A 14,536-nucleotide genomic window follows, 5' to 3' on the forward strand; every position below is an offset into this window, starting at 1 on the left:
ATTCATAGCAAATCTGTATGCTACCTGGATATAAAAATACTCATTTATTTTTTTTAGGATCAGTTGCAAGAGTTTAGAGAGGGGTGTGAATTTTAGACCTTCTGTGGTCGGCTTTGTTGCCCCTATCTTTACAGCATTTTAAGCTTGACTGCCTGAGACAGGATGCTGTGCCAAGTGGACTCTGGGTCTGATCTAGTAAAAAGAATTATTGTAACCATTTTATCACTTAGACTTATAATGCATTTGGAGTCTGGTTTTGAGAGCAGCCAACTAACTTTTTTGTCATTTGGAAGAGCAGACCTGTCAAAGCCTTGGGTTTTTATTCCCATATAGTGACCGTGGATGTTTTTGAAGATAAGCATTTTTCTCAAGTCTGAAGTCTAAAACCATTTTCTCAAAACTTCTTTGAGTAGCAGATCACTGTCAGCCTTTACAACTTCTTGTACTAGTATTCACCTTTACTAAACTTTTAAGATGGTGACTGAACTGTCTACGATAGTATTACAAATAATCACTGTTCTTCTGACCACACTTTGGAAGCTATTCCTCGAAAGCTTGAAAAATGGTAGTGTGGAGTCTGCTGTTGACTAAACACAGGTTTGATCCCATGTAGTTTAAGGATGTTATACTGTTGAACAAACTATTGTTTTTATACTGTTAACATAGATTATTCCATTCTGTCGAACAAATGAGTACTCCTTAATCACGTTGGAGGTGCGGGTGCTGGTAACTGATGTCCTTGCAAGTTAGACAGGATGCGTTTGATGGAACAGTAAAATGGGTAAGTTCTGTTCAACTTCTTGGGAAACAGCTTTCAGTGCCATGGAGTTGTCTTCCATTTGTCTTACTGATATGCTCCATTATGAATGTCTGCTTACATGCTGCTTTCTCTGGAAGTAGGTCAGAGCATCCAAAACAACTGTGGCAGAAAAGCCATGTTTTTTCATTTTATAGAGAATATTATATTCACTGTCATCCTATGTCCCCTTTACCACAGAGGGGGTTAATTTTATCTGTTAGTGTTGTGAGAAGTGGCTGACTGGTGTGGTTAAACATCTATCCTTCACCCTCAAGATGAGAAACTAAATGTGGATCTCAAGTTTGGATTTTTACCAGAAAACCTGACACATTAGAAGGCAAGCTCTAGTATTTAAAAGAGAAGTATCTTGGCTTATTTCTCTCCCAACGCAGTTGAATTTTATGAGCGCGTGGTTGGCACTTTTAGTCCTACACATACTGTGTGTGTTATCTTTCAAGATATTGAATGTGTTAACATAAGCAAACCAGCACTTCAAAGTGATATTTCAAAACCTCACCTGTTAGAATATTCTAGCTATTGTACCCAGTGCTCTGATTAATTGTTGATAATTCTGCTGAAGCTCTAAGGTATTTAACTACATAAAACTTGACAAAAGTGAGCTGAGCTACTATGCTGGACTGGGAAAAGAACTGAACCAGCGAAGTATTTTTGAGAATTATAATGCTAGATATTCTGAGCCGTCCAGTGTCCCCGCTTTCAGAGAATACCTTTACGATGATTTTTAAGTGTTTGGCAGTCTCTACAGATTGCTATAAAATATTGGACACTGCACTAGTATAATTTTTAATTTATTGAGATTATGGCAGAGTTTCTGCTCTGATATTAGAAAAGTGATGTAAGATTTATTTAGGGATGTAGCCCTGATTTCTTACTGAATCAGAAGTGGTCTGGTTTACAGAAATACATGTTCTGTTATGCATTGCTTAAATGCCTGTGGCTGCAGTACTAAATATAAATCAGCAATATTGTTATGAATACTTAGTGTCCATAGAAATCGTTTACATGAGTGAAAGAAATGAGCAAATTAAGTGACACAGTTCTGTTTAATCTGTTTAGATAGTAAGGTTGTGGTCTGAGAATGTTTAGAGGCACTGGAATAACTTTTATTCATTTCCTTGGAACTTCACATCTGCAGAGTTAAGCTTGTGTTTTAGTGTCTTCCTGAACTGCCACTTGCTCAATTCAAGGTGCATGAGTAAATTACTTTCTCTGGTATATTATTAAACAATGCACTTAACACATCTTGCAGGCTATATTGGGAACTTGCGCGGTCTTCCTTAGTTTTGTATAGCCCATGCCCTTTTGTGCTATTTGTTTTAGAAAATTATTTGATGAATCAAATATTCAAAGTTTTATAAATGACTAAACCTTTTCTGGTCTACAAATATTAGGTATATAAGTAATTTACAAAAAATCCTTAGTAGTTAGTGTGGAAACGGATCCCTTAACTATAGGTAGCATGAATTTATAGGGAGTAACTGTTGTGAAATATATTCAGGTTCTCTTAATTAAGAAATAGATGGATAAAAAGATAATGGATAGATACAGATAAACAGATCTGAAGTAAAATTAAACACTCTTCCTGATTCAGGAAAGTATAAACTTCATTCAGCTTACTAGATTGCAAGAATAAGGGTGTATAGATTAGAGCAGATCAGAAACTTTCCTATGGCGGACCATCCAAAAGTGCTGATGTGATTCAGTTAAAAAGCTCTGTGGGAAAGCTGTCAAAAGTCTTGACAAAATTGATAAACCCACTTTGGTTACTGTCTGCCTGCACTGCTGGAGCTGTCTGGCTGCTGGCCGGCGGCCCAAAGCCTGCTACAGCCGGGGCTGTGAGGTGCTGGGCCAGCTCCTGCTCGCCGCCTGCCTGGGCCTGTGCCTCCGCCACTGCCCGCCTTGTGGCGAGCCTGCTCGCTCCATAGGGAACGCATAGCTGGTGCCAAACAACTACTTAGGGGAACCCGTCTGTTAGCTGAAAAAAAATCTGTTTTGTTTTTTATTAAGATTGAATTACTCTCAAAATTACTTTCTGACGGGAGGTTTTTTTTTGTTTTTTTTTTTTTCTTAAACATTGTACTGATTTTCACCATCCTCTTCTTGCACCAAAAAGAGGGATTTAAATGTGGAATTCTTTGCAGGGAGAATTTCTAGTTCTCAGCAAGCTCTGGTATGCACCGAAGAAGGGGGCTGAAGGACTATATACACAGATGGTGCTAGACCGTAGTGTACCAATCTGGGAAAATGATTAATCAGTACTAGAGGGATTTATTCTAGTACTTAGTTCTTTTAATTAAGCCTTCTGGTTTCTTGCTCGTGCTCTGTAGATGCGTGTTCAAAATGTTATGCTGATTCAGGATCCTGATGGCTCTAAGAGTAATCAAAACAGTTCCCCAACTTTTTTTTTTTTAGTGGGATCTTGTTGCAAATGGCAGTGAAGAGAACAAATGTTCTATCCATGATTCTCATTGCAAGTTGCATAAATATGGTTCAGATTTTAATGAAAGAAGCCTGGGGAAGTAGTACTGAGGAACCATGAGTGAATAGTGAGAAAGGTAACTTAATTTAATGCACCTTTTTCATAGTTGTGTTGCATCTGCTTAGGTATAGACGACCTTAATTCTGACACTTCCTAAGCTTTGAGAACTTGCCCTTGTGACCTTAATGATATTTTAAAAGGAAGTCTGTAACTTCCTAGATCTTGTTTTCAGCTGGATTAAAAAAAATTCCCCTGAAGTAGCATTATTTACACCTGTGTGATTCATTAAGGGAGCTGGAACTTCTGGATTGCTGGTGCAGACCTTTGCGTCTTAAGACAACGGAGCTCGCCGCTGTCCTTCCTCCAGCGCTGATGCCACACAAAGAAATTGTGTTTCAGTGAGCACAAGGCTCCTTCCCTTTTTATCTTATGCTTCACCTCTTCTCGAATATTAGTTAGTTCCCCTTGCACTGTCTGTCTTCTCTTCCTCGTCTCATTCCATTTGCTTACCTAAGTCTAGGTTTTACAACTCTGGTTTCTTTTGATACTTATTGCCTTGGAGTTTTCTTCCAAGCTGGAATCTCTTTGCCCTCTCTGTGCTCAGTTCTAATGCTTCTCCCCAGCCAAACCCAGTCTCTTCCCCTGGTGCTCCTTGTCCAAAATGATTTTTCTTTTCTCTTCATCCAGCAGGAAAGTTTCTTATTCAGTATTTGCGTCTGTTGTTTCCCTGGCTGTTTCATCATCTCTGGCACAGGCTTTGCTCCACCAGCACCAGTTCCCCCCTGCATGGTGGGTCATTGTATCTTTGTTTCCTGCCCTCTGCCTCATGTAGCTGTTGGGTCAATCCTCCCTCCATCCTGCTCAGTTGCTCTGCACCAAGCAACTGATGGGGATCCCCTACCCAAGTAACTATATGCTTTTCCTTGCCAATTCTTAGTTTGTCCTGCCTCTTTCTGCCCTCTCTCCTTCCTGCCCAACCAGTTTCCTGGCTTTCTTCATTCCCCCTTTTTTCCCTGATCTGGCTGTTGCCCTCACAGTATTTGAATTTCTTCTTTCACCATGGGTGTCAGTGGTGAAGTAATTGAGGCTGCTGGAAAGGTAGAGCTGAAGTTTCTGTCAGGGTTCTACCTCAGTCCAGCAGGAGCTGCACTTACAGGAAAAATACTCCTTAGCCTTGGGCTGAAGAATACTTGTTGGTTCTGTAGAAGTGGTTCATGATCAGACCTGTTGTGTGTAGGAGGTTGGAGCATATGGCTGAAATATTTAGAGATTTTAGTCAAATCTAAAAAATCTTTACTCTGTATTTGTAAATATATGTATGCTGGAGGCAGGGGGAAATATGCTATGAACAATTACTTTCAGTTTGGTAGGGATTTAAGCAACAGAACTGAATTCTACAGTGGGAATTTGTTGGCAGTATTCATAATAATAGTTGCTATTGGCCTCCCTGTTAACAGCTGTGCTAAGAAACAGGTAAAGATGTTTTATGCTGGAGGAATGACCTAATTCTACAAGTGATCAAAAGCTGCAGTGTGAACTTTGGGAATGGGAAGGGGTTAATAAGATTAATAAAAAGATACATTCAGAAGTAATAGAATGCATAAAACACAGTTAAGGTTAAATATCAAGATTGTAATGTAGTATGTTACAGGATGTTTTTTTCCAGGGAATTAGTAGAAATTCTTTCTTCTTAAATGTTTACATGTTGATCAGATGAAAAACACAAAATACCCTGTAAAGAGTGCTTACGTACTAATGGGAGGAGGATTGTGAAGCAAAAGATTCCTTTAATGTGTCTTTTCTGAGAGTGTATATGTTTGAGTCCAAGAAATGCAATATATAGCATAACTTCAATGGAATTCACAAAGCTACTTGGAATAGGCTGCTACTTTCCATTGTTGTCCTTAAGTAGGATGTATGGCCCCTGAATACACATGGCAATTTAAACGCAAGGAACAAAAACTAGGCTATGATCTAAAGCCAGCTGATGCTGATTAAGAGACTTCTTTTGACTATGGAGGGCTCTGGATTAGCCCTCTAGTAAGCTATAATTGTCTCAGGTGTTTGTACAGACTTTTTGGTTGGTCAAGTGTAAGGATTTTTTCATTTGACTCAAGCTTGTTGTGGCTAATGTGAAATGCTATGTGTGAATATAAGAAATGTCCCAGTGCGTATACCAGCTCAAGTGTTATGTATTTTCAGTCAATAGTTCTAGAAACAGTGAGTGAGTAACTACATTTAGTCACCAGATAATATATTGTTCTGTCTTTACGGCTTAATTAACACTATATTATATTAAATCATAGGTATGTCTAGAGATAATTTGCATATTTCTATAAAATAGGCCTACAGGTAGAGTAGGTTAGAGGCATGGAAAATATCTGTACTTTGCATCGTTAGCGCAGTTTGTAGTTCTTTGTGTTTGACTAATTTCAGTGTGCATTTCCTCTATTCATCTAGTCCTGTTAGATGTTTAACCGTTTCAAAAAGCAAAACAGAGGAGTATGTTTTTTCAAATTAGAAAAATGTCTATAGAGTTGCAAATGTAGGTTAAAGTTAGAGGTGATGGTCTGCCTGACTCAGGCTATTTTATTTGACTTGTTTCATGCCTATCTTCTGTTTTAAAATGTAAACATTTTATTTTCTATTTCTGTCATAATGATTTTTTGAGGGCAGTCCAAGCTATTAGTTATTTCACTTTAATTCCCTTTGGCATATTGCCCCACTTAACTTTACAGCTTGACCTGCACTTTTCATGGATATACATAGCTTTTAGCTATCTGTGTGCTGTCTCTCCACTTTATTCAAGCTGAGAAGAGTAGAAGGTCACTTCTGGAGTCGAGTCAAGTTTTTGTTCAAAACATCAATAGAAATGTAGAGCTGGTTCTCACTTACAGCTGAGCTAGATTACTTCTAGGACATTCACCAATGATGTTTTCCACAGTTCAAAAAAGATTTTGAGAAACTCTTGCCTAGTATTCTGTAAAGCATCATGAAATTGAAAGTTGTGGTGGTTTTTAGCACTTGAGGGTCAAAACATTTGCATCCGTTTGGGGGATGAACTGGAACTTTTTCCAACTCCTTTGTTTTACATTTGACCTCTAGGTTCCGGCAAGATGTGGGGTGACAGTCCGAGACAGCCTGAAGAAAGCTCTGATGATGAGAGGTCTTATTCCAGAATGTTGTGCTGTTTACAGAATACAGGATGGGTATGGTTTGTGTGTGATGTTTTTGCTCTCGCAACTTTCTCTTGGAATTAACCAGCATGGCCAATTCTATCTAACATTGTGAAAGTCATTTTCAAAGTTAAGAATAATATGACAGTGTGCGCTAAAATGTGTTGTGCTGCAAAGACATGCCTAGAAAGGATGACCGACTCCTAGAAAAAGGTTTAATCTTTATCACTTCAAGAACAGACATAATATAGAGTAATATGTGTTTATAAAATGCTAACCAAATTTATATTAACCAAACTCATGCTAACCAAACAACTATTAAACAGCTTTTTTTATTTTAACGTTTTGGTTTTGTTTGACCTAGTTATAGTGCAATCTTAACTGGATATAGAATTCTTGTGAAAAAAATTTTAATTGAGTTTCCAGCCTTAAAAAGCTATATGACTACACAAAACTAGAGAGTCCTTTGGAACTCTTTAAGGAACAGGTAGTTTCACAAGCACTTTTTGATTAGAGAGGTATCCATCACCTCGTAGCCAAAGCAACAGCTATCACTGAAACTGATTTGAAAAAAGTGGATTTCTTTTATGGTGCTTGTCCAGGGGGATGTGCTTTCCTTGGTGTGTGCTAAGTTTAATGTCTTGTCATTAAAGCTTCCAGAGGCAAAAGACTGGGTACCAAACCTTCACAGTGCAACTTGCTACCTGATCTCAACTTCTCACATCTTCTGCAAGAGAACTGCAAGGGCTTATGCACTAATGAAAGTCTTATTCACGCTTTAGAGAGAAGAAGCCGATTGGCTGGGACACTGACATATCCTGGCTCACAGGAGAGGAGTTGCACGTGGAAGTCCTGGAGAACGTGCCACTCACAACACACAATTTTGTATGTACTGGTTTTCATTAAATGTTGAATAGAGTTAAATCAATTTTGTACTTTCAATTTCAAATTAATGAGTGGGAACAATATTTTGTGCCTTGGGCTTGTGGAGGGGTTGCAAAAGAAGTTTTGATTGCAGTAGCTTAAGGTGCATTATATCTAATTGCAATTGAAATAAATAGTGTCAAAGGGAACTTGATTTCCCTAACTTTCACATTTGGATGGAATATACCCTCTAAAATCTAAAAATGTAGAGGTTTTAAATCAGCACTGCATTGCAGAGCTGTAATAATAATCTACTATTTTTGTATTGCTGTATCTATAAAATGTATTCTGTGCCTCCCTGCTGGCTCTGCAGCAGCAATTAACTAATGAACTAACTATTCCCAGAGTGGTGCTGACGTCATCAGTGATGCTAGTGCACAAATATGTTTTGACCTGATAAGGCACCACGTAAATGGAAGCTGCTAAACAGAATCCATCCAAAACATTCCAGCTTCATACAAAATCGTGGAAATAATGTTGATCACATTGAGAAGAAAGACTTTTATTTAAAATAAATAAATCTACTTTCAAGCTGCTTAAGCTATTTTACTTGAACAAGCTAGTTTGGCTATGGTTAGTTAGATGAAAGTATAGTAAACTTAGAAACATTTTTTTTTGATACCCTTCTTTTAAGATTTTGGTTATTACATGTAGTAATACTGCTGGAATGTATTTTTATGCCAAGTATTATTAAATTTTAAAACGAAACTGAAGATTTTTTTTCCCCTAAAATATGGATGTTTTTACCTTTCTCATGATTGTAATGTTTGAGTTTCAGTAATCAAAATTAAAACTACATATGTAACTATATATGCAAACAATATGTAAGTAATTTGTGTATTTCCAGTCCTGTGAATGTTGGATAAAAATGTCATTTGGCTGCTGGAAAAATTAGAAGATGAGACAATTTTTCAGCAGTTTTTATTTTTATAGATTGTATCCAGTTAAATTCTGAATGTTTTATTCTTCTCTAGCATGATAATAGCTTGCTGTTTTGCTTTAGATTTGTTGCTGTTTTTCTTGCTGGTAATGAAGTGAAGCATTAATTCCAGTAAATTGTTGAAAGAATATTTTAATGCTTAAAGATTATTTGAAATAAAAGACAACCATTTTGTAAATCTGTTCAGTATTTAAAGCCAGAGCTTCAGTGTCAAAAAAGAGCCTTATAAGTATATTTGAGGGAGGTAAAAGCAAGTAGCCCATCTTAGGCTTACAGAACCACTTTACTTAACATGATTATTTTTGACAACATAGGTTCGAAAGACGTTCTTCACGTTAGCGTTCTGCGACTTTTGTCGAAAGCTGCTTTTCCAGGGATTCCGGTGCCAGACATGTGGCTATAAATTTCACCAGCGCTGTAGTACAGAAGTGCCACTGATGTGTGTTAATTATGACCAACTTGAGTAAGTCATCATAACTTGTTTTAAAATGGAGACTTTTATTAAGCTTATATATTTAACGTAAGAAATCACTGACAGCTGTAATTCAGGAAGTCAAGGGAGATGCCTGAAAAATTATAGGAGCTCAACTGTTCTTGTGAGACTGCATAATTCGTATTGTCTCTCTGCTGGTTCAGACAAGCAGTTCTTTTTTTTTTTTTTTTTTTTTTTTCTTTTCTTTTCTGCTGGACTGTGAAATGCTTTCTTTGAAGGATGAATGGGGTGGCTAAACACTTGACTGTATCAGACAAACTTCTCATTGTTCCAGATGTTGTTCCTGATCAAAACTGGTTCTTTATTATGTGATGGCTAGGTCTCTGTTTAAAAGTTTAGTTGTAGGTCTATTCTCTCTGACCTGAAAAAAAAAATGTTAGAGACACTAGTTTAATAAGGTTAAGTTGCAGTTGGTTTTGCAATGATTGAAAATAAATCCATTAGTGAGTTTTAAATACCTAGGTAAGAAATACAAAAGAGCATGCCCAAAACATTCATGTGTTCTTGAATTTAAGTATTGATTCATTTGTGTAAGGCTTTGTAATGCAGGTTAAGGTTCTGTAGTGAACTCGCTCTGTTGTATCTGATCTGTTTCAACAGAGTTTATTAGGTCTTTTAAATAGACTTTCATATGAGGAATCTCTTAAAATGCTCCTTTTCTTCCCCCAGGAATAAACTTAATTTCTGCTTATGTTGGTATTTGTAAATGCGTTTGCTTGGGCACCTCTAGATTATGTGCTCAGGGTTGTAGATGAAATGACTTTATCCATCTGGCAGTAGGTTTTGGCATTACATCAGTGCAGGCATTCAGTTAACTTCCTGTGACCCAACTTATAATATAAGTTGTGTATTCTTGAGGAACCAGATGTTTACACTTTTGAGTAAAAGATTCAAGAACTGCTTTCCATAAAGGTGTGTTTAAAGCATGATGTTTCGATCCATTGTGAATTAAATGATACTTTTAACAAAACTTGCAGGTTCATGTGTTAGCATAGTCTTTGTTTTAAAATTTGATCTGTGGCTTTTTTTAATCCTTGAGTGTTGTGTTGTAAAGCCTCAGGGTTTTACACAAGTTAGGTTGTTTTTGTTTTGTTCTTGCCTTGCAGTTTGTTGTTTGTCTCCAAGTTCTTTGAGCATCACCCCATACCGCAGGAGGAGACCTCCTTGGGAGAGACCACCCCAGCATCTGGATCGTACTCCTCATTGCCCCCCTCAGATTCTGTTGGGTATGACCTTATTCCTGCTGTTTAATAACGTAACGTTTCAGTACTGTATGCTTAGAAACACTCTAAATACTGCTTTGCAACCCTCTCTACATCTGTGTAATCGGACTTGTCATGCAAATACTTCCACCTATGCTTAACCTTAAGGAAGTGGATATTTTCGTTCACATGAATGACATAAATTAGCAGTGAGCTTAACAGTTAAGCATGTGCATAAGTGTGTGTAGAACTGGGGCCTTACCTGTTAAACTGCCTTCTTTTCTATAGTAGCTTAGACCTGGTCTAAACTGGAAAGATTTTATACTTAATGTAAACCAAAACTATATCATCACAAATTATTTTATGTCTTATCAAACTGTGATTTGTTTTGAGGTGACATACCTCTGTTTCTGAATAAGCCACAGCACTATAAGATTGGTGTGAACAGATGCCAATTCTAGGTTCTTAATACCGCTTTAGTAGCTTTTCCACATACACATTGCTTTGGGATCTTCCTGACCAGCTTCCTTCCTCCTGTTTAAATGTTGGCATATACGAAGAGCATCTGTTTGCAGATCCAGCTTTTCTAAAATCAGACTTCTAAAATCCATCACATCCTCCATCCCCTGTATTTCCAACAAAGATTCTGGACCTTTGCTCTGTGAACAAATATTTGATTATATTTAGATTATACTCCCAGTAGCTAACAGGTTGCTGATATCTAGCACTAGATGGTTGAGCAAGAATCCAGAAAAGGGTAATTCAAGAATGTGCATCAAAGTCAAGAAACCTGATGCAGACTTACTAAAAACACCAAAGACAAAAGCCTTCAGAAAATTTTCCTAGGACGTGTGCATGCTGTGTGGAGATGTATTGAATTTTGGCAAAGAGGCTGTCTTGGAATACTGAGCATTGTGCCCAAACAAAAGCCGAAGCACAGTTGGAAACTACACAGGCACCTATGGACTCTGGAGGAAAAATTCCCTGGACAGCCAAGACTTTTTTCATGAAGGATCAAATTTGATACCTCCCAGGAACTAGATTGACAGTGCTGCAGAGGGAACCACATTTGGTAAGTAAAAAAGGAGATAATATTATTGTTTGTACTTTTTCTGTGTTTCAGGCAAATTTGGAAGTGCTTTCTCCAGGTAGTGGATACTGCTTTTACATCCTGCATATGTCCACAATCTGCTGTAGTAACAAGTCCATTGCTGTGCTAGCTGTGATTGTCTGAGCTAAGCAGACTCTGGCTCTTGCAAAGTGCATCTGAAATTATAACCAAGCCAAAGCTATTAATCTATGAAGGAGCTTGTTCATACCAAATATGTTAAACACCTTTGGAAAACAGAAGGCATTATATAGCCCCAATCCTAATGCTGTTATATGCTAAATTCTCCTACTTTTCTGCTGCCTCTACCCTCACACATTTGTGGTTTCTCAGCAGTTTATGAGCATGCAACAGGGTAGATGATTTTAACTGATGCATGTACTACTTCAGGTGCTCTTGTTTTTGCGAAGCAAAAACATAAAGGAAAAGTTGTGAGACCAGAGCTTATTAATGTGTTAATGTTTTTAAATGTTAACATTTTCATATATGTGAAGTTAAAAATAACCTTAACAGTTGAGATTAAGGATCTTTTTCAAAGTGTTGCATCTGTAAAGGCTTGTGGTTGCAGAAGCTGTAAAAGTTTTTTTAGCTTTCTATCTTTTGCTTTCTTTACCTTGCTGTAGTTTCATTATTAAACAAAAATAAGGCATATATCGTGCCTTCAGAATTCTTTTTATTTTGGAACATGCTTTATGATTATCAGCTGGAGTTCGTGACTAGTATGCATGTTTACAAAATCATGCAGTTTTCCTTGAACATCTATGTTGGTAGTATTTCCATGACAGAAGCAGCACAGACACTATCATATTAGCACAAAGCACTGTCCATATCTTTTTCCAGTTACTCTTTTGCCTTTCTTTAATGATACTTCTTGGCCTCTTCAAGATACAGTTGTGCAAATATTGATTTCTCTGAAATTTTTTGAGTAAATAAAATTACTGGCCTTCTTTATAAGAACACTTACTTTTAGACACAGTTTTTTTAAAGGGTACTGGAAAAGGTATGGGGGAAAGGCCCAACTGGAAGCAAAAAAGTCTGATATTTGAGGTTATTTTGACTGGGAAGAGCATAAGGGAAAAAACTTTAGAGTTAGGGAAGGAGATTGAAAATATGAAGAATTAACGCTTTATCGCTGTTGGTACAGTGACTATTATAATAGTTTAATAATTGCTCCTTTGATTTCTCTGTTCTCTTAGCATCTTGCATGACAGCCTACAGAGGAAGGGATGTTACTGATTGGTTGATAAACCTGAGGAAAGAGAAGGCAAACATCTTTCTTCATCTTTAGCCTTGTAAAGGGATTCCAGCAGCAGGCAAAATGCCCAAAGATTGAAGGGAAGAGTTCGTGTTGCAAGACAAGCTCAAGAGCAAAGGCGTATGTGACATGCTGAGAAATTGTCAAAGGATCATATGGAGTAATTGGAAAGAGAGAGACATGCAGAAAAAAAGCACTGGACGTGATGCAAAAGCTGACAAGCATGCTGGAGAACTTTGCACTTTGTTCATGCATAACATCCTAAACCAGCCCAGCCCTGTAGCCTTTCATTCTTCCAATTGTAAGCAATAGACAGTCCCTCCAAACCTTCCACCCTGAGATAAGGGAGCACATATGGTCCGACCTGCACATTTCTGAACCCTCTGCACAAACGTGTTCAGCCTCCACGTTAGTTCTCATGTCCCATTTTAGTTCTTAAAATTTGCACTCTTCTTTTGTGCTAAAGCAGTAATTTTCTTTATAATTTGCACTTAGCTGGAAAGAATTATTAAAGTGTAGGTCTCCCTAATAACAGCCATTTGTAATAAAATTGAAATACACAAACTGTATATAATACATTGTATTCATTTTATTCATTGCACTATCATAAAGTTTTCTGTGTATCTTTGCTCGTAAAGTGTGAGCACTGAACTTCTCTGAACACAGTTCCCTGGATCTTGCAGATATATGAAAAGGAGAGAGATTAGCTTTTCATAATATTCCAAAGTTTTCTTTTTCTACTTCCATCTATTCTCTCAGATGATGTTGGGCAAAACTCAGCAAACTCATGAGGCAGATGTTATGGCAGGGTAAGTAACCTATGGAATGGGTGGTAGGGGGGCGCATGGGCAGATTTTAAATAGCACAGAGGCAGGCTGGACTTGGTAGGAGCTTTAAGCTCCTACCTTTGCTTTTGAGGCAGGATACTGCCACTAAGCAGGCTGGCAACACTGTGAAAAGCAACATTTCCCGACATACTTAATCTCTGACTTAGAGGAAGAAAGGGGGATAGTCTGTGCACCATTTTGGGAAGTTTGCCAGCCCCTGTCTTATAGTAGCCTCTAGCCTGTGATTAAACACCTCTGCTTTCCTTTCAGTCTTACAAATGTTCACTGATCATTCTGCCTCAGATGAAGATATTTAAATGTCTAGAAAAGGTTCTGAAAAGCCAAGAAAAAAAAAAATCTTACACGATTACCTTTAGTACTACATCACCACTTAGATCCATATGTGCTTTGGTGAGGAAAACCTTTGTGTTTCATTACGTAAAACAAAGATGAGGCTTTTCCCTAAAGATTCTGGCATCATACCTTTTCCAGACCACTCCGTGCAAATGTTAGCAAACTACCTATGATACCCAAACTGGTATGCGGTCTTGCTCAGCAGAAAAGGGCCTGGTGCCAGAATTGTTATGAAAAAACGTCCTTATTCTGTATAATATGAGGGGAAAGCCTCTTGCTCCCCAAAACTTTTGTTTGCAAAAACATGCTAGTGAACTGAGCCCTAGTTTGGAGAACAAATGGCAGCTATGTGGTTTCTCTTTATAGCCCCATATATATGAAGCTGTTGTAAGTTTTACGAAAATATTGCAAAGCTTTGACATGGACCCAAACATCAGTGTAAATGCACACGATTGTGACAGTGCTAGGAGTTGATTTACAAATACTATTACCTATAAACTGACATGGATGAAAGCAGCAAATTATCATGATATGGAAAAATGCTGTAATCCGTATTAAGTTATGACTGTTAAAGACTTCTCCTATGACATTTTTAGACTGACTTCTGCATAGGGTGCTCTGGAAGTGATCTTCTGTAGCTTGCAGTTACAAGCTTGCACTGCTGTCCTTTTATCCAAAAATGTACATTTGATTTGGTGCTATCGACCCTTTCCGTGTTGCAGAGGTGGGGAAAGAAAGAAATTGCTTTGTGGGTTTTTTTGTTTTGTTTTCTGGCAATATCATTGGGGTACCACAATAATTATAGGATGTTTGACCTCACAAATATGCAGTTTGCCTAGTTGCTACTGCAGTTGAAATACCCTGTAGCACTCTACCCAGGATGCTTAACAGTTTTAAAAAAAACTGTTTCAACATGAAAGTGCCACCATGCTCCTGGCTAATGGCAGCAACAGAACCA

General features: G+C 37.7%; 1 protein-coding gene across 2 annotated transcripts in view; it reads left to right on the forward strand.

Annotated features, from left to right (window-relative positions):
* BRAF (B-Raf proto-oncogene, serine/threonine kinase) overlaps nucleotides 1–14,536 on the forward strand; it is an 82,072-nt gene that overhangs the window by 38,183 nt on the left and 29,353 nt on the right. Inside the window, exons 1-5 of one of the 2 annotated variants that reach the window (XM_067307895.1) lie at nucleotides 731–781; nucleotides 6,405–6,508; nucleotides 7,258–7,360; nucleotides 8,654–8,802; nucleotides 9,939–10,058. In XM_067307895.1, the coding sequence (XP_067163996.1) occupies nucleotides 734–781; nucleotides 6,405–6,508; nucleotides 7,258–7,360; nucleotides 8,654–8,802; nucleotides 9,939–10,058 (524 nt within the window). In that variant the 5' untranslated portion in view covers nucleotides 731–733. Of the gene's footprint in view, nucleotides 1–730; nucleotides 782–6,404; nucleotides 6,509–7,257; nucleotides 7,361–8,653; nucleotides 8,803–9,938; nucleotides 10,059–14,536 lie in introns of those variants that run through there. The other variant, XM_067307888.1, reaches the window with a different exon arrangement.

Source organism: Apteryx mantelli, chromosome 1 (genome assembly GCF_036417845.1).
Source record: "Apteryx mantelli isolate bAptMan1 chromosome 1, bAptMan1.hap1, whole genome shotgun sequence".
In the NCBI taxonomy this organism is placed as follows: domain Eukaryota; kingdom Metazoa; phylum Chordata; class Aves; order Apterygiformes; family Apterygidae; genus Apteryx; species Apteryx mantelli.